Below are 25528 nucleotides of genomic sequence, written 5' to 3'. Positions count from 1 at the left end.
AAGTTAACTAGCTGACAATAATCATTCCGATTAAGTAGATGCGCAGTGCTGCTGTCTTACCTCAAGCTACTTCTAAAAAAAAAAAAACCTCAAACTTTATATTCTTCTCGCCTTTCAATATATCATTCATTCAATTCATCTCTCCTGTCCCTTACAATAAATCTTTCTCACAACAAATAGAATCACAAGTCAACACAGCACTTCTGAATCCATCCGTCACCTACCATACTTCAGTAAGAACTTGCCAGACTGCGTCATAGCACGACCGAAGATTAACTGCAACACAACTTGCTCTTGCTCTCTCTCTCTCTCTCTCTGTCTGTGACATGCACATCGATAACTCACAAAAATCAAGATGATATGCCCACCTTACAGTTCTGCCAGCTATCGGAACTGCATGGAACTGTAGGGGTTGCAGAGTGAATATTCCACGATGTCTCACAACAAATTCCACATTTTTGTAACCGAAAGTGGCCGAGAAAAAAATGTGTTACATTACTTACTGAACGCCCCTCGCGTTATCTTCGAATACACGTGTCTCCTTTGTTCATCCTGTCGCGTATTTCTTTCAGTTACTTAATGTACAATACAACAGGTGTTCTTTCCATATATGTTCAAAGTTTCATCAGGCTATGTTACTTGGCAGTGACACATCATGGGAAATCTATTTTCGTCCTTAGGTTTCGCGCATTGGTCTAATAGCTTAACAGATGGAAAGAGAATCAGAAGCATATCGCGGCACTACATTATTCCACGTTCTTGACCTTCTCTTGCCTTGAGTTCGTAATATCCACTCTGTTTAAGACAGTTTTCCCTCGGCTGTCTAAAGCAAACAAAGGCAAATCAGTGTAGCGCTATCGTTAACGGAGAGTAAAAGCCATTTTTTTGCCAAAGCTTTATAATAAAGGTGCATACTTAAGGAGTTCTTTCACCACGCATGACGTGAGATTCAGTGTGGCTTTCAGTGTCATGCCTCGTATTAAATCACTTACGACACACGTCACAGCAGAAAGGGCGTTAGCTGGAGTGCAGCTGCGGGTGTCTCATTTGACTTCAGGTTTGTTTGAAGGTCTTCAGACAGACGTCACAGTTGATGAACGTTCGGCACTGTGTACTACCGAGTGGTTCCAGAGGCTGCCTCTGCTCTTGAAGCTCTTCCGACACAAATCACAACTGTATGGGCGCGTGCTTGTGTGGACATTAATATGATTCTTCAAACTGCTTTCTTGCGAGAATTTCTTATGACAAATTCTACAACTGTATGGCCTCTCCCCTGTGTGCATTCGCAAATGATTCCTCAGCACAGAACTTTGCGTGAATGTCTTAGGGCAAACGCTACAGGCGAACGGGCGCTCTCCAGTATGCAGACGTAAATGGATGTTCAAGCTGGAGCTATACAAGAATTTCTTTTGACATAGACTGCACTCATATGGTCGTTCCCCTGTGTGCTGTCGCGAGTGGCTCTTGAGGTGGCACTTTTCTGTGAATGCCTTATTGCACACACCACAAGTGTATGGACGTTCCCCTGTGTGCACTTGCGAGTGTTTCCTCAACTTGCTGCGAAACTTGAATACCTTGTGGCACACTTCACATTTATAGGGACGTTCTCCCTTGTGCGACCGTGAGTGTGTCTTCAAGCCTAGACTGGTTCTGAATGTTTTGGGACACACTTTGCAGGAATGCGGAGTGTCATGACTTCCCCTGTTTTTTACCTCACAGAATGCATCCCTCTCGATGGGGCACTCTGTGGTGTTGCCCATTCCTGTAGGCAGGCCAAACTGTGTATACAGACTGCCACCGCCACCAGTTCTGTTGCCGTCCTCCATGCCACTGGGAAAGACACTGCACAGTTACAGAAAAAAAACTGTCAAAAAGCGTTCTCATAGCAGTACACTAAAGGAAATAAGGATTATATTATCATACACAAGATCCCCAGATGCCTTAAGATGCAGTGTAATCGGCATGGTCTGAGGAGAAGCTTCTTAACTAATACCACAATCCATCAACATCATAGATACTTAAATAAAATCTTCTCAGTTTACAAGCTGCATCTCTTAGTATACAACAATGCAGTTTTTGACTGCCCTAACTTTGACTGTCGCTTCCACCATGGCTTACTGTTTACGCATTGAGATGGCTTTGCCTTCTCCCACTGAAGGGAAGACAGGTGCAGTGTATATTTGGTGTCTGACGAGCCAGCAGACATGCCACACAGCAATGTCCTGCAAGTAGCCAAGTTTGCAGCTCAAGCAGCTCCACTGTAACGTGACATTCACTGCACTAACAAGGGCATTGCAATCCCCGAACACAAACAGGACTATTCCACATCCATGAAGCCACGTGACACAGGCGACTTCCTGGTACCTATATGCTGGGCAGACCAAGGACTGCCACCTACAGCTCTCGCACAGTCTGATCTGAAGCCAATCCTGAATCTGAGTGACATATGGCAAGTCTCCAATACCATGCACCCAGACCAGGACTACACCAGTGCAACCACCGATTGTGTTAGCAATCGATTCTGACCTTGCCTTTGGCACTTTAGCTGTATGCCCGCTGCCAACCCACCCGCACCTACCAATGCGCACACACAATCCACTCACCATCCTCCTTCCTGCCTGTAAACTTTGCTACATCCATATTATTGAGCGTCTACTTCAGCCCTAAAACATCTGCTTCTTCTCATGCATAGAGCTTTCTTCCCAACAGGCACCTTCGCAGCACATCATTTCAATGCTGCTCTGCACCACTTGGCCCTGGTTGCAGCCCTGGCCTTTTTGCCAGTGCCCCTGTTCTCCATTCCACGTACTGCAACTGGTTGTACCATTTGCTGCATGGGGAAGAGGAATGCGCTGACCTTGGCTGCCACCTCGGCCAAGACCACCATCTATGCACTGAGATTGCTTCGCCATCTCCCTCCAAAGTGAAAAGTGTACAGATGGTGTCTGATGACCCATCACAGAGGAGTACAGTGTATAGGTGGTGTCTGATGACCCAGCAAAGAGGACAGCACTGTATTGGTGGTGCCTCATGAACCAGCATGGAGGAATGCAGTGTATGGTTGGTGTCTGATGACTCAGCACAGATGAATGCAGTCTATGGCTGTCTCTGATGACACAGCACACATGCGACACAGCACTGCCCATCAGGTTGCCACCCTGCCACACCCCTGCAGCTGATGCAGCTCCACTGCACTGAGACATCTACTGCAGTAATGAGGGGACTACGATCACTGAACACAGCCAGCACTATCTCATACGTGTGAAGTCATGTGACTCTGGCCACTTCCTGGGATCCACACGCTGGGTGCATTTTATAGGACCACCACCTGCAGCTCTTCGGCAGTCTCAATCTGAGTTTGAAACTGACTATGAATCTGAGTGACATACAAGTCTCCAATACTAATCACCAGTATCAGGAACATGTCAATGCAACCACCGACTGTGATAGTGACCAATTCCAACCTAACCTATGGCTGTATAACCTATGGTGGCAGACTGTGTGCTTTCTCTCACACCTTCCTGGAAATGTATCGAATGTGAGAATTCTTCTCGTAGATCAGGACGATCTCTTACATTTCCTTCATGGAGAATCTGTTTGATGTTGTTCATGTTTTCTTTCTTGCCTTATTGTAAAAATAAACTTCCACTGTTTAATGCTACTTCTGTACCTTCTTGTTTTCTTCTTACACCATACCGCAGCAGGATACTTTATAGTCAATCACCTGCCCCATCATCAGGATTAAAAACCGTTGACTGCTAGAGCAGGCATAGTGTTCCACTTACAAAGGCATAATTGCAGCATATGGAGCCTTCCCGAGTGGGCTGAAATGAGGCATGCGCATCAGGCGAGTTGGGCAAGTCATGGCAGCTTCAGTTCGCTGTGGGACTGATGACAACAGGTGGCGTGAAGGACCAGTACTACATCTGAAACTGCCGCTGTCCCATCCATGTAAGCGTCAAGCACCTGTTTTTACTTTCAGCTGATATCTAAAGCCTACCCTCATGGCCTGCTATGTGCACACCCCTGGTGTCTTGAAACTGTCGTTTGTTCTAGTCTTGGCAGTCTCCTTCAGAATGGAATCTCATGGTGAAACAGGAGCCAAGACTTCCATCTTTTTAAAAAGTGTTTTATGTCTGTTTTCCACATGATGTTCATGCTCCTTTTTTTAATATGTCTCTTGAGCTCAGTACAACACCCAGAAACTCTGATTATTCTGAGCTACATAGGCACTGCTGTATTTGCAATGGATCACCATACACACAGTGCACTCGAACATATCTTGAATCTTGGAGGCAGGCCAGACAACTGGTCTTTGTACATGTCTTCACAGCACATGTCCTACGGTCCTCCTCGTTGTCCACAGTGTGGCTGGAATACAACAAGGTTGGGATCTTCCACAAATGGTTACAACAAGGGTGACAATGCAAATGCTTTTAGGTGCCACTGATGATGAACAATTCCTGGTGAATAATCAAAACAGACCAAGCCAGCTGCACACTTCCCATACTGCAAGTTGATGAGAAGCAAGATAGGGTGTGCTGGAGAGACATGGATTGAGACCAGTGTTCGGGCCAGTCTCCAAGAAATGAGACCTGATACACCCTGTTAAAGACAGCATAGCTCTCGCAAGTTGCCACTGTCTGTAGTATCTCCTGCAAATGTGGCAGTATCTATATACGTCACATAAATCACAATGTCGCTGAGCTTTACACTGATATATTAAACACAGGAAGTTTAGGAAGTCGGCCATAGATGAACATTGCCTGGAGAATGAACATCAATACAATTTGAAAATACAAGAGTCTTGGCACTTACGTCATCATCGTGGAATTCCGTTATTGAAGAGTTGGCTGAGATTAGAATAAAATGTGACATTTTTAACAGTGACCAAAGGCATGCCCGCAGCGGGGCAGGCTTTGAAAATTGAGCGAAAGCAAAGACAGATGCTTGATGCTTGTAGGAAGGTGGGAGCAGCAATTTCTAATGTGGTTTCTTGATGTCATCAGTCCCATGGCAGACTGGAGATGTCCACCTCACCTTCCACACATCACTTCAGCCCTCTCTTTAAAGTTATAAATGCTGCACTCTGACTTATACTTGGAGCATTCAAAAAGTGACTGGCAATGCAATTTTTTTTTTTTTTTGTTTTTGTTTTCACAGGAGCCACTTACGGAACAAATGAATGAAATTATATTACAGATATTCCCCACCAATGTCTATGCAATGCATTTCTGCAGCGTCCATATCTGCACAGCAAACAATCCTTTGGGGGTGGCCTAGCACCACTTGGTGGACAACTGCACGCAATTAATCATTAGTGGTGAGCTTCTTACCCTGCATGACCTCTTTAATAGTGTTAAATATGGCATTGTCGCTAGGAGGAAGATCCACCGAATATGGAGGATGTTGAGCACAGTAAACCCTAGTTCACAAATACTGGAAATGGGAAGGTGACTGGCATGTGGCTGCACATTGTCGTATTAGAACAGAATGCCGCGGCCCCATTTTCCTTAGTGGCATTGTGTTGGCAGAGTTGGCGCACTGAACAGGCAGAACCAATCATCTTTGAGGGTCACTGGGAGGGAGCCAGTGCACCAGCAGTATCCCTTCCCAATCTCAGAACACATTCCATAGACTGGCGTTTCTTTTCTGGTGCCTTGTGGAAAAACCATGGCTCGTCAACGGTGACGAGACACTCAAAGGACTCAATGGATGGCACATTTCCACAGTCTTATGTTTCTGCACAATGGTGAGGGAATAAGACAGTCATTGTGCAGACAACTTCATCTTCAAGTTCTCATGGTGTGATAGACCTGTTGTTGTCTTTAGTTCATCACATATGATTCGCCTGTGCCCAATATCAAATCACTGACACGCTGGACATTGTCTGGTTTGCATGCAGTTGCTGGACCCCCAGTCCTTTTGTGCTTTTCAGCACGAGCACAGTTCCTGCAGTCTTTGAACTCTGATAGCCAATCAATCACAGATCTGCAACTTAGTGCTATTTCCTCACATATGACTATTGTGGATGTCTGAAGCAGTCACTGCTTTCCTCCAGAAAAACTGCACTGTTCACAGTTCCCCATGCTTATCTTCTTCCACGTTCTGTTACCGATGTCCACCAGTATAAATATTTTCAATATTATAATTTAAATTTAAATTAATCCACCAGTATACTCACAAGCCGGAACAAATGCTGCTGCAATCACTACCTATGGGCAGCCAGTAACATGATCTGTGGCAGTAGACAGTACTAAAGTCTATCTTCACACACACACATTGACATGAATTTCAAACTTATAATTTGCAGGAGTTATATAGGTGGACTGCTAATCAACAATGAATGAAGTGAATAGAAATGGAACACTTTGACAGCTCCGACAGTCAGTAATCTTTACTCCTGATGAAAATGGTGGAGGCAGCCATGAAACTCAAGTGTTTTCTTCAAAGTGTCAAGGCTTGTAAACTGTGAAGATTTTATTCAGGCATGTCACCATGAAAGACTACAAGGACACCTTGTAGATACTTGCTTGATTTTGGTCTGAAAAAGACTAGAAATACGGCACAGATCATGTACAGGATTTATATGTAAGTAACAAGGAAACACAGCCTACAAACTTTCCTCTGCTGTGATAAGGATGATAGAAGTCTAATGAACAACATGAATTTATCTTCGAAAAACTTTATCTTGTAGCTCAGTGCAGATGTGTTATGATGAAAATGTGTGTTTAGCCTGTGCAGCCATGGTGCACATAATGAGAATACAAATATTTTCCTCTTTTACCACAGATTTAATCATCTGCTAAATGAATTTTTCTTGAGAATTGTGAAATATGGAGAGCAAATGAAAGGAAAGAGTTTTGCTAATGAAAAAGTATTAGGTTGGTGCATAAGGTCGCAAAGCTTTTGTTTTGCATATTGGTATTCTGCTTGCAGTGGTTTATTTATTGTCTGTCCTTTTTTATTAGTAGTTCACTGTCACTATTTGAGTTTACATATAGTCATTTGGAGAAAGTTAGTGGAGCTATGGCCATTATAAAACGGAGAGCCACATGGAGAAATTGGAACATTTCCGGCATATTCTTTTGTTTGAGTACAGTAGAGGGGTGACAGGAACAGAGGCAGTCAGAAGCATTTGCGCCATTTAGGTGGATAATGCCACTGGTCAGAGCACAGCAAGAAAATGGTTTTCTCGTTTTAAGGAGGATTGTTTTCACATTAGTGACTCTCGACATTCAGGAAAACCTTCACAGCCTGACGAAGATCGTTTATAAAGTTATTAATCAACAAGGATTCACACCAGCTTACTAGAGAATTGGAAAATGTGATCAACTGTGATCATTTCACCAATGTATGGCATTTGCATGCAATAGGGCAATAGGGAAGGTTAAAAAATTGTTTGTATGGGTACTGTATGGTCTAAGCCAAAATCACAAAAGCCAGCATGTGCATCTCTGCTTGCTTGTCATCAAATGACTCGTGGATTAACGATAATGCCTGTCCGCATTTTTCTAGAGTGACAAAAAAAGTTATACAGGATTTGGGTTGGGAAGTCATTCCACATCCACCTTATTCACCTGATCTTCTGCCCTCAGATTTTCAACTTTTCCACTCTCTATCAAAAAAACCTTCAAGTAACTTTCTTTCCAGATGAAAAAGCACTCCGAACATGGCTCAATGAGTTCTTCACTTCAAAACCAGGGGATTTCTACAGTCAGGGAATTGAAAAGTTACCCCACCATTGGTAGACTGCTGTAAATAGTAAAGGAGACTATATTATCTGTTATGTGTATCTGTTTTGTTTATTAAACTTATGAAAAAAATGGAATGAACTTATGGACCAGCCTAAAATGTAACTGTAATAAGCTTGAATGTTCAACATGGTTTGAACATTTACATCAGAACTTTGCTACCCTTTTAGATTTACTCAGGACACCACACTTTAAACCAAGTCAGTTCACATCTCTAGTATTATAGTAACTTTTGTGAAATGATAGAACACTGATATCAAAATCAATTATTAGGAATATCAGGCATATGTTTCCAGAATAAGCTACAAATAGAGAAGTTTAACTCATATACTCTTCTTACTTGAAAATTCTTACTGATGCAGTATAATATTTTGTTCTTGGATTGAAATGATGAGTGCATTTCTTTACAACAGTATTGTCAAGATGAAAATACAACTATCAGGGTTACCGGAAGTTTCTCCAAGTGAAATTCCCTGATTTGCAGACAAGGTTTAGCATTTTTCCCTGATAAATTTTGAGATCTCAAGGATAAGTCAAGACCTAAGTTGGCAATCTGTCTCTGCATCTATGGTACAAGAAACAAGGAAATGTATAAAAAAATAAAAATTTCTTGCAAGCATATGGTATTTCCTGATGTGAGTAAAAATTGCACATACTAACATAAAAATCATTTGTAATGAACTGTTTTTAGATGGAGAAAGCAACCCAAATGGTATGTGTGTTTCATTACGACCACTGAAGTTACTTTATTTCTATAAAACAAAACACATTTGGTGACAAAAACACGCATTTGCTTGGAGTCACAAGACAGATTTAAAATAACCTCAGAAAAAAGTTTTCAATGTCAAAAAACTTCACCAACAGCAGTATACTTTGAGATATTTTATTTTATTCTGAAAGCAACCAGTTACAGCATTTCATTTTGCCATCTTCAGGCTCCTACCACTTTTATCCAAATAAACAAACTTGTCATATAGCACCATAAATCACTGGATACCATTAATTCCAATCATGATACAATTGCTTCATATGAAGATGTGACAGCAACAACATTGTGTTGCAACAATTGGAATTCATGACATAGTGATTTATGCTGCTGTATGACAAATTCGTTCATTTGGATAAAAGCGTATGGGGCTTGAAGATGGCAAAATGAATTGCCTAAACAGGTTGCTTTCAAAATAAAATATCTTTTAAGTATGTAGCTGTCGGTGAAGTTTATTGACATTGAAAATTACTTACCAGCTGATGTCCCCTGGCCCTAATGAACCAACAGAGATCACAAAAAAGTTGTCCTCTTGAAAGAAGTGTATAAGGCTGGGAAGAATTTTGTAATCCAACATTGTAGGTGACAGCCAATAAAATGTTTGTTCTACTATGTTCCATTATTGTCAGTTTATTATCCACTCTGTAATATCAATTATTTTTAAGGTGTTGTGTGATTTTTCTTTCGAGAAATATGTGAATACACAGCGTACAAACTGCCAGCGACTGGCACCATTTTCTTCTTCTTCTTATTATCCATACTTTCTAACATATAAACTACTTGTGAAGTGCCAAATGTACTAGAGCAAATAAAATGTCTACACTCCATTCACCGAAACAAGAGACGTACTGTAAACACGGCAAGGCACGTGACCACAGCCCCTCTGTCGAGGGGTGTACAAGGCAGGGCGTCAGAAATTAAAAAAATGAAAGTCGTGTTAATTTGGCACCTGAACATGATAAAGTGATCCGAGAACTACCTTCCGACTCCTTTTTTTCTACATTACATTAAAATTTATTGTCACTGAAAAAGAGAAATATTTAAGCTCTCAGGAAAAGTTGTTTTTTGCGTTACTCTATATTTATCATGCCATATCTCCTAAACTGTGTGTCGCACAGCAAAATAATTTTATAATTGCCTTCAGTAGTATATGTTGTTGACGTCTGCAAATTTTCTGCCCAATAGAGTTAGTAATAGTGAAGTAATAAATTAAAATCTCACGTCTGATGCACAACTTTTACCAAATCATCATCCGAAATCTAGTAAGCGACAAACTTTTCCCCTTTAAATTTTTTTGTGGTGGTGTAAGCGAGAAAAGTTTCAGTAAGGTTTGAATTTAATTTTGTAGTTTGTTCGAATGCGATGGGTGCAACCGTTTGTCCTTTATGAGCGATGCATTGTGTGGTTCGCAGGCGCGGCGCTGTCAGTGTGGCCGTCTCAGTTGCAGGTGTGAGCTCGTTAGTGGGTGTTGTACAGCGGCGATTTCAGGATATCTTAAGTTCATCTGTAAAGACGCTTGAAAGACCAGTTGTTGCTTATTAGAGTAAGTATATACATTTTTAGTCATGCTGAGCATTCACTGTTTATGTGTGCATGGTTTCTTATTTTATATATTCACTTATTTCATTAGCAACACATACGGCTGTCCTCATTATGTCATCCACGGATTCAGCGAGCGAGGTCGACGTGTCAGTTCTGAGTCCACCAAAGAAGTGAGCAAAGAAGAAATCTTTAAATCCTTCTGAGAAGCACATGGTGCTTAATGTGTATAAAACGGAACCGTTACATCCAGAGCAGTCGATGAGTGACATTGTTACAAAAACTTCTGCAGCTACAGGTGTTGGACGTTCATCAGTGTATCGTGTGATAAGTGAGTACAAGGCCACATACTCTTTGAAGTCTCTCAAGAAAGAAAAATTACGACAGACACTTTCTGAAAGTGTTGATGACTTTGATAGAAATGGGATACGAAGGAAAGTACAAGAATTTTTTTTTTCGTAATGAATTGCCAACAATTGACAAAGTGCTTACAGTTGTGGACGAAGATGCAGATCTGAGCAATTTTCGGAGAACTACATTTTATAAGTTATTGAGATAAATGAATTTCAAGTATGTCCGGCGTGGGTGCGATAGCATGCTAATAGACAGGGATGACATCATTTTATGGAGGCGGCGTTATCTTCGAACTATTAAACGGTTGAGAGATGAAGGCAGACCCATTTACTATTTGGACGAGACATGGGTGAACGCAGGAACATACCTGATGTTACGTATGGGTAGATGACACTACAAATTCCTCAAACCAAGCGTTTCTGTCCGGATTATCCACCGGAAGCAAGGGACAGGGCGTTCTGTTAGCAACCTGAATGAAAATAAATCTGCTTCGACAGAATGAACTCAGTTTAACATTATTGTTAAATTTATTTCATACAATTTTTGCCCAGGTTTCTCACGGTTCGCTATGACAGCTCGGCAGCCAGCCGAACGTCGCCAGCTGCAAAGTGTGCACCAAGGATTTTCCACACCCCTACGTATCACGTGAACACCGAATGCTTTCTCTGGAAATGAGCATAGTCGCACACGTGACACTGTTTATGTTTCGTCCCAGCTCTCGGTGAATAGACTATATAAAACAACGCACTATACAATGTACTTGTGGTGAGACAGTCGTAATTCCTGAAATCCATCACCTGTGGTCTCTGGCCTGCTGAGGAACACCGCAGTCCTGGGCCCATGGATAAGCCATGAAAATCTGCTCCATTAATGCCACACATAAACAAACCCTGCCTGCGGGCAGATTGGTGAGTCTAGATCTGATGGGCAGAGCCTGCACATTAGTGAGAACCAAATGGCTTCAGATCGGCAGGCCCGATCCATTGCAGATACCTGCAGAAACGGCCTCTAGTTTTGGCTTATCATGGAAATCCACGAGCCACAGACAGCATGCTGAGGAAATGAAATCACAGCGATCAATCCACATAACAGGTAACTTGCTCACATACTCTGAAAATCAGTAATAATGAGAATGGGTAGCAACTCACCATAAAGATAATTAAAGAAGATTGGTGAGCTGCAGACAGGCACATAGAAAAGACAACCACACTCTGACAACTAAATTTTCAGTCATAGCTTTTGTCAGAAAACTAGAGCACACACACATTCACACAATCACTCTGATACAACTCATGCACACATGACCGCCATCTCCTGCTACTGCGTCTACAGTCTCTGAGATTCAGATCGAAACAATCCACTCTTCATGTCTCTGTCTCTCGTCGGCAGCTGCTAGGCTAGTGACAAGATGGCAGCAATGACCATAAGCTGAGAGGAGCGGTAGGAAGGGGAAAAGCAGTAGGAATTGGGGAGTGGGGAAGTTGTGCACATATTCAGCTGTATCCAGCCAGCACGACACCTAAGTAAACCCATCTACTGCGACAAAAATGGGACTTTTCCAGTGTTGTTTTTTTCTTTTTTTTCATATTTACATGCTGTATTTGAAATTCTCTGATTTCCAGAACCTGTGGCAACCTTGGGAACACTACTGTTTTTCAGGCTGCTTCTACCTGGTTAAACAGATTCGGAAATTACACAGGGAAGGTAATCACAATATTACAAACATTATCTCAAGTGAATGTGTAGAGATGTCATTAACAGGTAATACTAGAGAGACATTCATTGTTGACGTGAAGACAAAGCTTCTTGTTATTTCCCAAAAGCTGCGTGTAAAGCCAGTCAGTAAGATTTCGTGCAAAACACTCATTTTCATTTTAAGCGAAAACCACACAGAGTTGCTTGTGCAGTCAATGAGTGCTTGGGCACATTCGTATACAACAATGCCCATGGTAAGTATCAGTGGGTTACTGCTTCTGCAGATTTATTTCTGTCTTCTGGAACATCAAGTTCAATGAGGACCAAAAATTACGAAAATGGGCTATTAATTGGAAAAAGTCTTGTAATCAATGTAGCAAAATCTGTAAAAATGAAAGAGAATAATCTTCAGTGATACAACCGAAACGTTTTCTTACCATTTGTAGAAAATAATGTACTGCTTTTGCTGCACTCTTGGAGTAGACATAACACCTGTGTCTTTAGGGGGACAATGAAATATAATTCAATTTCCACAAAGAGCTAATAGTGTGCTCAGCCTCCCAGAGAAGAAAAAAAAATCAACAGTGTAAAGCATTTTTCAGATAATTTCACACCCCTGTCATTTCAGGTTTACAGCAAAACCTTATTGTTAAACTTCAGTCATTTCTACATTTTCAGTTTGCATCCCCACATTTTACAAATATGATCAAATATGCAGAAGAATGGCCACGAACATTTCTTACTCCATGCCAGTTCTATCCAAACAAAATACTAGCCATCACCGTAAAGTGCCTGAATGTATTAATTGTTCTTTTATAAGGTGTGCCTGGTGTATTTTTGTGATGACTATAGGGAATAAAGAAGGAATTATTTCATTGTTGTTAAAAATAATTATAAGAGTTGTGTTAGAGGAATTGTTATAAAATATTTAATGCAAACAAATTGAAGTCCTGATTGATGGAAGTCGTCTCCAATGAAACATCATACACTGCCCTTTCTTGCCCTTGCTGTTCACTTGTGTAACAATTGTGTCTCTGGAACAGTTTATTTGTGGATATGAATCACAAATTATTTAAAAAATTAGTCATTGGAGATGTTGTTGATATGAAAATATCGACGGGTGTACTGCTGGTCTACAGTGTCCAACGGGCACAATATTTCGGCGATCATACATGTCGCCATCATCAGGTGAACTGACGGACTGAGCTCCTGTGAACGTGCCGGTACGGAGATCCGTACGCTAAGGCTGCTCAGGGGTAACTGGGCTCGGTCGCAGCCAATTTTAATACCCTCCGCCCGCGGCGCACTCTGTCCACCGTCCGCGCCCCGGTCGCGCGGTGGAACAGATTGCGACGGCGTCTGAGATGACGTCGGTGTGATGGCTCTGTCCGCCGTGGTTGTCACAACTATACGTTTCCTCGGTTTACTCTTGATTAACCCAATCGCTGGTTCCCAAACCTTGCTAAGATTATAGCCACAGTCACAGTTTATGAGGTCGTCATTGGTGCAAATTTCGATGGCCTCCCTAACAACGCTATCCCAGTATCTCGACGTCTGTACCAGAATCCTCGTGTGTTCATACTCCATAGCGTGATTTACCGACAAACAACGTTCAGCGACTGCCGACTTGCTCGGATACATCAGTCGAGTGTGCCTCTGGTGTTCACGGCATCGATGCGTAGCGAGCAAACGTATAGTTGTGACGACCACGGCGGACAGAGCCATCACACTGACGTCATCTCAGATGCCGTCGCAATCTGTTCCACCGCGCGACCGTGGTGCGGGGCGTGGACAGCGGAGGGAGTGCGCCGCGGGCGGAGGGTATTTAAATCGGGCGTCGCCGCGACCGAACCCAGTTCCCCCTGAGCAGCCTTAGCATACGGATCTCCGTACCGGCACGTTCACAGAAGCTCAGTCCGTCAGTTCACCTGATGATGGCGACATGTATGATCACCGAAATATTGTGCCCTTTGGACACTGTAGACCGGCAGTACACCCGTCGATATTTTGATTATCAAATACGCCAGGAGAAACTCAAGAATCACATTGTTGATATGGTTTAAGTGCTTAAAATTCATGTGTGTGCACTTTGTATTTTGTGCTACATGGCGTCACATCCTCTTGTAACAAGAGACCAATGACTGAATGCAGTAAACAGGTTCACAGGGATGTAGGTTGTGGTCGTTTTACAGAGACATCACAGACTATAGTGGAGAGTTGCATCAATGCAGCCTTTGGACTGAAGACCGAGAATGAAGACGAAAATGGAGATGACCACGATCACCACCACCACCACCACCACCACCACCACCACCACCAGTATATGAAACTATCACATAAGCTCAGTTGTGAGTAAAGCTGACGGCAGAATTCAGTTTATTGGCAGCATATAACAAAAATGCAGGCTGTCTACAAAGCAGACTACTTATAAATCTGTTATGCAACACATTATACAAGCTGATTCAAAAAAACATTTACAAACTGACATGGGACACCAGGCATACAACAAGTACCAGTAATCACATTGGTACCAGGAGGCTGCAAAGGCCGTCTGGGGCTACTAAATGGCATTGCAGTTATTTAGTCAAATGCTACCAAATGGATGCCCACTACAGGAGATGCTCAAAAGTTTTGTGCAGGTTCATTGAGACATGCCCAACATTAACGTTGCATTGAACTTCGCACCCTTTCAAAGATAGCTGGTGTATCTTAAACACATCCTGCAACTGCAACAATCCTGCCCGCAGATCCTCCAGCAATGTGACAGGTGATCATACACAAGGCGCTTCAGATATCCCCACAGGAAAAAAATGGATTGGGGACAGATCAGGTGATTGTAACTACCATGTGACTGGTCCATCGTGACCAATCCAGCAGCTGAGAAAGGTTGTCTGCTTAAATGTGCAGGGGCTCCATCATGCTGAAATTGAATACGGCGATGAACAGGTATGGGAATATGATTCAGCATGTCCTGCAGAACCTCTTGCAAGAATACAAGACACATGCAAACATCAAGTCGGTCCAGTAGAATGTATGGCCCAATCAAACGGTCTCCAATGCTGCCAATATATACATTAGGGGCAAATTTGCATTGTGAGGCATGCATACATGTAGCACATTAGTTCATATCCATTCACGTATGCAGGTTTTGAATGTTCAGCAGACCCTCAGAGTGAGAATACAGCCCATCGATAAAGAGGACACTTGCTGTTAGCTTCAGTCTGCAGCAGATTCTTGCAGAAATCACTGCACAAATCCGAAGTGCTTGTTGTAGTCTCCCGATTGCAATGCCTGGACATATTGGAAATGAAACGGATGCAGTCCTTCATCATGTACAACGCACCAGAAGAAAGAATGGGGGATACCAGTGGTGCGGGATACACCTCATGTACTTGTAGACAGCGTATGGTTGCATATGTCCGAGAATGCTTTCTTAGGATGCAACTGTCCATGTTGTTCATTAGCAACCAGCATCTGGCTTGTGTACAAGGAAGGAGCGGTTTCGCACAGTTGGCAATGTAAGGTGGCGAACAATGTGTGGCATGGGATTTTTCTGTCAGGATATTTCACATGATACAATCATATGGCTTCTCATCCATTGTAGTTGGCTATGCCATAAATCAAATCCATCTCAGCCATTTCATGGTATGTGTGGCTAGTCATGCTATTCTCAATGCTTCCACGGAGTGAATGGTGATGGTCTCCATTCCCTCCACCCGTGTTTATATTGCAACGCCCTCTCGTGGTGTTTGCAAGCTCTGGTTCATAACTGATTACTAATCCTTGTTGTGTGCCAGATGTGCCTTGCCAGTTTCTAAAGTTTTCTTTTTCCCCCACTCACCCTGTATTTCATCACTCAAATTTGTGGCACCTGTACCAAAGACGACTAGCAGGTTGCTCAAGGTACACAAAGAAGGGCAGCACAAATGTTCACTGGTTTGTTCAACCTACAGGAGAGAATCACAGAGATGCTGAAACATATGAACTGGCAGATGCTTCAAAATAGATGTAAACTATCTTGAGAAAACTTACTTACAAAGTTTCAAGAAGTGATGAACGTCGGGGCATACTACAACCCCTGTATATCACTCCCATAGGGGCTCAGTTATTAGATTAGGCAAATTACACTGTGTATGAGCACTCACATCATCATTCTCCCCATCTTTCATATATAAATATAATGGGAAGAAACCCTAATATGTGGTATACAGTAGGGAGTACCTCCAACCATTCACTGTGCAGTGATTTGCAGAGAACAGATCCAGATGTGGAACCTCAATGTAATGTCACAAATCTTAGCCAGCAGTATTTTATCCAGCAAGAAGTTTTCAACATGTGAAGATTTATCATGAATGCTTCAATTAATCACAATAGTGTCAATGCAGAGAAGTAATAGAAAGGTTTTTTCCAAACTACAGAAGAAAAATAGAAACTACAAGAAACTATACAATACCTTTCTGGTTCACTGCCATGACCTGTTGATTCTGCTTCAGTTTTGAGTTCCTGAAAGGATTAACATCACTATTACTACTACTATTATTACTGCCACCACCACCACCACCAATTATAATTACAATTATAATAAAAATAAAAATAAATCCATTGCTACTGTATGGTGCTGAAACATGGACAATTGCAAAACTATAAGAACAGTGTTCACACTGATGAAATGTGGTTTATACAAAATGTTGAAGGATGCCATCTCTTACATAATGTTCCACATAACTCTATATGGGAATATGTAACATTTGAACTACTGTTGGACCCCCCCCCCCCCCCTACGCCCAATCTCGGCTGATTATGTTTGTTGTCTTCAACGTGTACAGACGGGCAAAAGAAAGAAGGCAGCCGAAAATGATAATGTACTATCTCCTTGGGAAAAGCAGTGGAGGGCGACTGTACAAGCTGGCGCGACTCATGAAAAAGGAATAGGGTGCAAGCCCAATCATGGATGGATGACGATTAATTTTAAAGAAACTTAAGGTTAAGATGAAAAACAGAAAGGCGAATAAGTATGTTCAGTCTGATAAATTTCTGCTTGTTGTACACCATGATATATAAAAATTTATCCCTTACAAGAAGACTCCTACTCTACGAGATGGGGGATTGGCAGAAAAGAGTGGAGTATTTGGAAATCCAGTTGCACATACAATTTGTTAAGTGGGAAGCACTGAGTTATATAGCAGCACGTATGGGTACTTAAAATAAAAATTTAATTTTTTTTTTCATGGCTACACAGAAGAAGATGCTACTGTCTCATAACTTTCGAATGTGCACTGACTTCCAAAAATCTGGGAAATATTATCACAGTTCCGGAAAGTACCAAATACATGACACTACTATTGAACATGTTCCTGTCCCAGTACTGGTGCAGAAAACTGTAATGGACACCAGTGTAATTACAATCCAACTACACTTCTGAGCATATCTGACACCAGTTATGTGTACAAAGACAGAAGGGATGCCCAGTATTGGCCTTCAAACTCACATACTTCTGATAAAACATACATTAGTAGACTATAAATTGTGGGATTCTGGAAACACATATTTCTTTTGAGGGAGCAAATAGGATACAATTGCAGAAATATGGACTGGAAGGGAGGAGAGTGGAGGAGGAGTTAGTCAGGTATTTTCACCTCGTGTAGAGAGGCACCTCTTCCTCCTCATACGAAGAGATTTGTCCATCTGTCCAATCTCTTTTTCTTGTTCTTATGAGGAGAACACAGCAGGTGCCATCACCAGATTTCCCAGGAAGTTCACTCAGTTAAAGAGGAGTCAAAATAAGCAAACACATGTCTTGGCTCAGCTGGAGACACACCACAGTTTTCGAGGTATTTTTTAGCTGCCATCTACCACATGATATTCACAGACAAAGTAGGGGCTCAGTGGTTAGCGTAGCAGCTTTTTAATTTTACACCCTGCATTCGAACCCCAATTGTTACTTCTATTTTTTGTTTTTCATTTATATAGATTACTGTAGCAGATTACTTCACAGATGTTTCCCATTGTATACTGATATAACATTGTCCTTATTCGTCCACTAATTGTATGTCAGACGAATGAATTAAAAAAAGTGACGTTATAACATCATAACACAAAACAAATTAGCAATGCAGGGAACAAGATGACGGTTTAAACAAGGCCACTTTTGATTTGACTATCGATATGTCAAGTATGATGTTGTCAGTAGCATGTCTTGTCATATTACTGAAGTTGGCTCACATAATGAGCATTGTGACAAATTTACAATACAATGTCACAAAAACTTTTTGTTTTAAGAATGACAAAGGTATTGCTATGGTCGGTGCTCATATATAACCTTAATGTAATGTACTATTTTAAACACTGGAAAATCCAGGATGGAATGTAGCAATATTAGAGAAGTTGGTACTCACCATATAGCGGAGATGCCGAGTCGCAACAGGCACAACAAAAAGATTCACACGGTTATAGCTTTCGGGGCCTCACACACACACACACACACACACACACACACACACACACACACACACACACACACACACACGTCTGCAGTCTCAGGCAACTGAGACCACACTGCAAGCAGCAGCACCAATGCATGATGGGAGTGGCAACTGGGTGGGGGTAAGGAGGAGGCAGGGCAGGGAGGGGGAGGCGGAGGGATAGTATGGTGGGGGTGGCAGACAGTGAAGTGCTGCAGTTTAGACGGAGGGTAGGAGAGAAGGTGGGGAAGGGGGGGGGGGGGGGGGGAGTAGCGGAAAGGACAGAAATAAAAAGAAATTAAAAGACTGGTGTGGCAGTGAAATGACAGCTGTGTAGCGTTTGAATGGGAACAGGGAGGGGGCTGCATGAGTGAGTACAGTGACTAATGAAGGTTGAGGCCAGGAGGGTTAGGGGAATGTAGGATGTATTGCAGGGAAAGTTCTGAACAGTGCAATTCAGAAAAGCTGGTAATGGTGGCAAGGTTCCATATGGCACAGGCTGTGAAGCAGTCATTGAAATGAGAGATACCATGTTCGGCAGCATGTTCAGCTACAGGGTGGTCCTCTTGTTTCTTGGCCACAGTTTGTCGGTGGCCATTCATGACAACCAACAAGCTGCCTGTACGCATGAATGGCCACCGACAAACTGTAGCCAAGAAACAAGAGGACCACCCTGTTGCTGAACACGCTGCCAAACATGGTACCCCTCATTTCAATGACTGCTTCACAGCCTGTGCCATATGGATCCTTCCCAACACCAGCTTTTCTGAATTGCACAGGTAGGAAATTTCCCTGCAACACATCCTATGTTTCCCTAATCCTCATGGCCTCAACCTTCGTTAGTCACTGTCCTCACCCATCCAGCCCCCTCCCTGTTCCCATTCCAGCACTACACAACTGTCATTTCACTGCCACACCCAGTCTTTTAATTTCTTTTTATTTATCTCCTTTCCGCTCTCCCCCCCCCCCCCCCCCCCACCTTCTCTCTTGCACTCTGTCTAAACTGCAGCACTTCACTGCCCACCACTCCCACCATACTATCCCTCCCCCTCCATACACCAACCTCCTCCTTACCCACACCCAGTTGCCACTCCCATCACGCACTGATGCTGCTGCTCGCAGTGTGGTTTCAGTTGCCTGAGACTGCAGATGTGTGCGAGTTGTGTTTACGTGTGTGTGTCTATTGTTGACAAAGGCCTTAATGGCCGAAAGCTATAATTGTGTGAATCTTCTTGTTGTGTCTATCGTGACTCAGCATCTCCTCTATATAGTGAGTAGCAACTTTCCTTCTCCAATATTGGTACTTACTATTTTAAGAGTACTGAATTGAAATTCATAAAGAAATATGAATTTTTTAACTGTCATTTCACTTAGGATCTCATTGGATTAATATTTCCATTTCTTCTCAGATGACCATTCTCCAGCTCTTTTCCCATGTACACAGTACTTTGACGTCACTGTCTATCACAACATTGTGTCCTTTTTCATTTACATGTTTGATATATCTGACTTACTAGCTTTATCCCGTCTGAAATGAGCAATGTGTTCTTTAAAACAGGTTCAAAAATTTATTCTCATTTGCCCAATGTAGTATTTGTTGCAATGACTATATTTAATTTTATAAATTCCTAATTTGCTCAGTTTCTCTGTAGGTTGTGTGATGTTATGGGCCAGGATTGACATATCGATACTCAAATCAAAACTGGCCTTGTTTTGACTGCCACCTTGTCTTCTGCAATGCTGATCTGTATTTTATCATTGTGTTGTGAAGTCACCCTTGTGAAGTTGGTGAACAATGCCAAAGAAATCCAAGACAGCCATTGAAATAGCGATGCCTCGGCACATAATAAGAAGAATGCCATGCCACAAGAGCAATGTGAGTGGCAAGAAGACCTGGAGATAGTGGTAGGTTTCAAATTGATTATATTATGTAAGACAGAGATTTAGGTACCATACTTTAAATTGTAAGACATTTCCAGGAGCAGATGTGAACACTGATCACAATTTATTGGTTATGCACTGCACATTAAAGTTAATTGCAAAAAGGTAGGAAATTAAGGAGATGGTGCCTACATGCGTTGTAAGAACCAGAGGCTGTTGGGAGTTTCAGAGTAAACATTAGGCAATGACTGACTAAAACAGAGGAAAGGCAGGGCCACATGTGAAACTACACATGTCATTTATCAACTGACATGCCTGCACTGCACAGCCTTTTACATCGGCATGACAACAACTAAACTGGCTGAGCGCATGAACGGACAACAGACGAACTGTCCGCCTAGGAGATGCCCAATACCCAGTAGTGGAGCATGCCCTCCAGCATAATTCTAGGGACCTAGGAACCTGCTCTACACCTGCCATTTGGCTTCTCCCACCCAACACCAGTCCCTCTGAACTGCGGAGATGGGAACTTGCACTCCAACACATCCTTTCATCCCGCCATCCCCCTGGACTGAACCTACGTTAAACAACCTCACTCCCATTTACTCTTCAGTCTTCTCCTCTTTCCCTTTCCTCTTTAGCCATTCACGCATCTTTTCATCCTACATAGTTGTGTTTATCTTTATACTATATACCTCTTTACTTCTGTATGCATCCTCTTTGGTTTGAAGCTGGCACAGTACTTACTTAGCCATTCACGCATCTTTTCATCCTACATAGTTTTGTTTATCTTTATACTATATACCTCTTTACTTCTGTATGCATCCTCTTTGGTTTGAAGCTGGCACAGTACTTACAGTAGAATATCTTTGGCTTCCCTCTGACAACCATGCCTCCATCCTTGCTACCCTCCCTATTTTCCTTTCCCTGTTGCTTCATAACCTGGGTTGTGAGTAACTGAATCTCCTTTCCCTTCTTCCCTTTCTTTCCCCTCTCTCCTCCTTGATGAAGGAACATTTGTTCCGAAAGCTAGGAACGTAAATTTTCGGTTCTGTTTTATGTGTATCTATCGGCTGTACTGAGCTGAGGTAAGTACTGGCCAGCCCCTCTATCTCTTTGTTAGTATTTGTTTCACATCTTTATACGAGATTTTCCATTAATCATTTAGATCACCTATATGATGCTTATGTGTGTATGTCAAGAGCCCAAGTTAAATGTTAGTTGCAGTGGTGTGCAATGTGTCCTGCTGCTGTAGTCATGACTGCTGAAGCATTACACCTTCAGGATACTTACAATGACTTAACTTATGTAATGTGTGAGGGAGGAGAGTAGGTGAAGAAGACAGCAGAGTCAGAGAAGTTTGTTACAGAGGTTAGGTATTGGGTCATGGAGGGAGTAGCTCACCATCATATCTGGAGGATTCAGAGACAGGCCATAGCAGAAGCAAAATCAACCACATCCCAAAATACTGACACATTAGTTCTTCATTTTGACTTTGCTGAGAACTAGTCTGTTGCTTTGCAGAATGAAATTCAAAGTTATCACTGGCACACATCACAGATATCACTATTCACATGTGTTGTTCACTTCCTTGTAACATCACACTGTTTTGCTATTGTCAGTGATGCTCTCATTCACGACAGTGCACAGCATGCTACGCTGTCAGCATGATAATTGATGATGTAGCATTTGGAGACCATGCATTTCCTAAACAAGTAAATGTGACTGATGGTGCAGCATCTCATTTTAAAAACCACTTTCAGCTTTATGAGCTTGATCAACACTGTAGTACAGGAATTAAGAGGAGTTAGACTGGACATTTTTTTTTCTACACTTTTTCGGATTTTTATCTCATAAAATTTGCAATTTTGCAAACAAAGTTATATATATCACTTATAAACTCACATGGGAAGTATTTTATTTTGTTTAACAATATAATCAACACTGGTTGAAAATGTTAAAATTTTTACGTGCATTACATCAAGAGCTAATAAAATCAGTAATTTTTTATATGGTAAGCTGTGGACTGCTGTGTTATAAACGTCATGTCCAGAAGAGGATGTGCACCAGGTTGAGGAAGTTGAAACAAAGTCTGAGAGACAAGAAACTTTCTGAGGCAGGCTGACAGACAAAATGATTGATAACTACAGCAGTATTATGGGATGGCCATTAGAAATAATACAGAGGATTTGTTGAAAATGAAGCAGGCAGTATGGGTTACCTTCTTCCACAGACCATCAACTGATGAAAAACCAGTACACCACCTCCTGGACCTGATTCATGGTGCAATTACTGCAATGCCCAGCACTCAAACAGTTCAGACAGCCATAAACATTCCATCCCACCAGCAGTCATGGATATCATAAAACCTATTTACAGAGACCTGGCAAATCCTGGATTACTGAAGAAGAATCTGCATCGTCAGACTCAAAATCCCAATGAGTCATTCAACAATCTTATATGGATTCGCTTACCAAAAAATGTTTTTGTTGGAATGAAGACACTGAAGTGGGAGTCAATTATGCTGTTATTGCTTTTGACGATGGCGACATTGGTAGGGCGAAAGTGCTACAGCAGAGGGGAATTAATCCTGGAGCAAACTGCATCAGAGAACTTGAATTGGTCAACAAGTTTCACACTGATAAAGCAGAGTATGCAGCACAGTTGGACACTAAGAGTCCAGAAAGAAGAAAAAACTTGAAAAAAGATCAAGAGGATGATATACAGTATGGTGCAGGGTGCTTCTGATTGACCAAAAATAAAAAAACAATTAAGCATATATATTAAGTGATTTACAGTCTTTTGAAATTTTAGAAGCCATTCCCAACTAAATGTGAAAAGATAAGTGGATGGAAAACACTCTGGGAAGACCCAAAACCAGTTGGATGGACATTATCAAGGATGACCTCATTGCCAGAGGAAGAAAGTGGATGATGATCTTTGTGACAGGTCATACATGCACAAGAAAGTTGAAGAGGCTCATTAATAGCACCCAAGAAACTAGAACTGTAGAATGTAGAATGATGATGATGATGATGATGATGATGATGATGATTTCTAATTTTCAATGTTACAAAGGCAGTCACACAACCAAAGCAGAAACATTCGTGAACTGTCAGTAGCAGAGCTTGTGGGGCATGATGTGCTCATTTGGTTGTGGCACAGCATTCCATGTAGCTCGAGTCCAGAAGACAATGTTCCACAAGATTGTGTGGTCCATCTGAAGACACAAGGCAGATGAATGCTTTGTGCCTCACCACGTCACTTGCCACCTCACTGCGGTGGGTGCTCTGTTTTAGAGAATTGCATAAAACACGAGTGAAGACAGTAAGATGGGCATTCAACACTCGGTCCTCCCACAGAGAATTCAGTGCCATAGTCACTGCACTGCACTGCTTGGTGTGTGGAAGTGAGGTGGATGGGAATGGATCCAAGTTAGGAAAATGAAGTGGGAGACGAGCGGAAGTGAAGAGAGTTGACAAGTGAATGCGCACTCAGCACTGTCCCGCGCCCTATGTGGGTGTTCCTACCTACATTCACAGTTGTCACTACTAGTCACTACCTAAAGTCTTTCTACTTGTGCCAGTCGAGCTGCAGTTACAGGTGAGAGGAGCAAGAACACTAATGATGATTAACAACAGGTGCCACATACCATATTTACCCAATTCTTCTCAAATTTGCCATTCAAAAACTACAGGGTTGTCTTATATCCACAGATTAAACTATTATTGCTGAGGTTAACAATTTTATGTTGTTTTATGGAGTATATAGATGATGTCTTACATTTACAAAATTCAGAAGGACAGGGATGCACAAATGATATTAGCATTTCCCAATACACCGATGCACTCTATCCAGTAACGGCACTGCTCAAACAGTCACGTGAAATTTGACTCACACAGCGCTATTCCAGGGGATACGTGAGAATCTATGACCTGTCCACAACAATGATCTTTTGCTCTGCTTAAGATTTGACAGTTTTGTGAAACACAGGAGGAAACAGCACTAAATTCTATCATCTTACAGACTCTTGTTGTATTTGAACAGGTTGCAGTAAAAGTTCTCATACATGTATGAATATTGGGTACAATCATTAATGTTGCTTTTTTAGTAAAGGTAAAATTAATGTTGCTTTTTAAGTAATGATAATATTCAAAAGCACAGTTGTTGATCTTCAAAAAACATTACTTGGTTCTGAACTGATATCAATATGTTATTTGATTGCAAGAGACTGTAATGACTTAGTGGGTTGCAAATGAGAAATTCAGTCGCTGTTCATGTATTAGAATACCACGTGAGTTAACAGCCTTAGGACATGGTGATGTTAAGATGAAACGAGAAGGAAATTTAATCCAGAATTAAATAGCTATTAAATGAAATAAATAATATTAAAGTGACTAACTGCTGACATGAGAATAAATTACAGCAACAAGACCCACTGTAAAAACAGTGCCAACAAACATCAGTAGATTGCAGGACAGCAAAAGCTCAAGAATTGGACTGAATTGTGACTGCGATCTTTGATTTATGTATTCATTGCTGTTGTTAGATATGTCTTGCACCCTAGAAGATATTGCACTCTATCTCTCTCACAGTTGCTAAAACACAGCACTACAGAAAGGTTGGTGTGGGAACAGCAAAGACTGGTGAGGGAACAGCAACATGAGCTCAGCTGAGAACTAGTCGAGTGCGGGAAGGGGGAGTAGCGAGTGAGCAGCAAATTACATCATGTTGCTAATCATGGAAATCTATACTGTGTACTTTGGCTTTTTAGGAACATATGCCACATTTACACAGCAGTTTGCCTGAAGCCATTTGTATTCAGAATTGAATTGATTTTAAAATCAATTGAATTGATTTTAAAATCAATTGATTTGTACAGGTTGATGTGTACAGGTCATATCGGCAGAAAGGCTCGCATATGTTGTATTAGGTTTAGGAGCTCTGTGGTGGATGAAGAAACTGTGACAGTGCAAACAAATTTACAAATTTAGATGCCAGACTGAGATTCACTGGAAGAATCCTAAGGAAATGCAATCCAAAAACAAAGGAAGTAGGTTACAGTACACTTGCTTGCC

At 41.8% G+C, this 25528-nt stretch overlaps 1 protein-coding gene across 3 annotated transcripts in view; it reads right to left on the bottom strand.

Moving 5' to 3' along the window:
- Positions 1–252: 252 nt before the first annotated feature.
- The window catches only part of LOC126106684 (zinc finger protein 250-like), a 95413-nt gene continuing 70137 nt past the window's right edge, over positions 253–25528 (bottom strand). For 2 of the 3 annotated variants that reach the window (XM_049913052.1, XM_049913053.1), the window contains 2 exons: positions 16562–16611; positions 253–1842 (listed from right to left, as the gene is read on the bottom strand). In XM_049913052.1, coding sequence (XP_049769009.1) covers positions 1074–1842; positions 16562–16611 — 819 coding nt within the window. In that variant the 3' untranslated portion in view covers positions 253–1073. Of the gene's footprint in view, positions 1843–8247; positions 8320–16561; positions 16612–25528 lie in introns of those variants that run through there. The other variant, XM_049913054.1, reaches the window with a different exon arrangement.

This window comes from Schistocerca cancellata, chromosome 10, assembly GCF_023864275.1.
Source record: "Schistocerca cancellata isolate TAMUIC-IGC-003103 chromosome 10, iqSchCanc2.1, whole genome shotgun sequence".
In the NCBI taxonomy this organism is placed as follows: Eukaryota; Metazoa; Arthropoda; class Insecta; order Orthoptera; family Acrididae; genus Schistocerca; species Schistocerca cancellata.
This window is presented reverse-complemented; position numbering and strand designations above follow the sequence as displayed.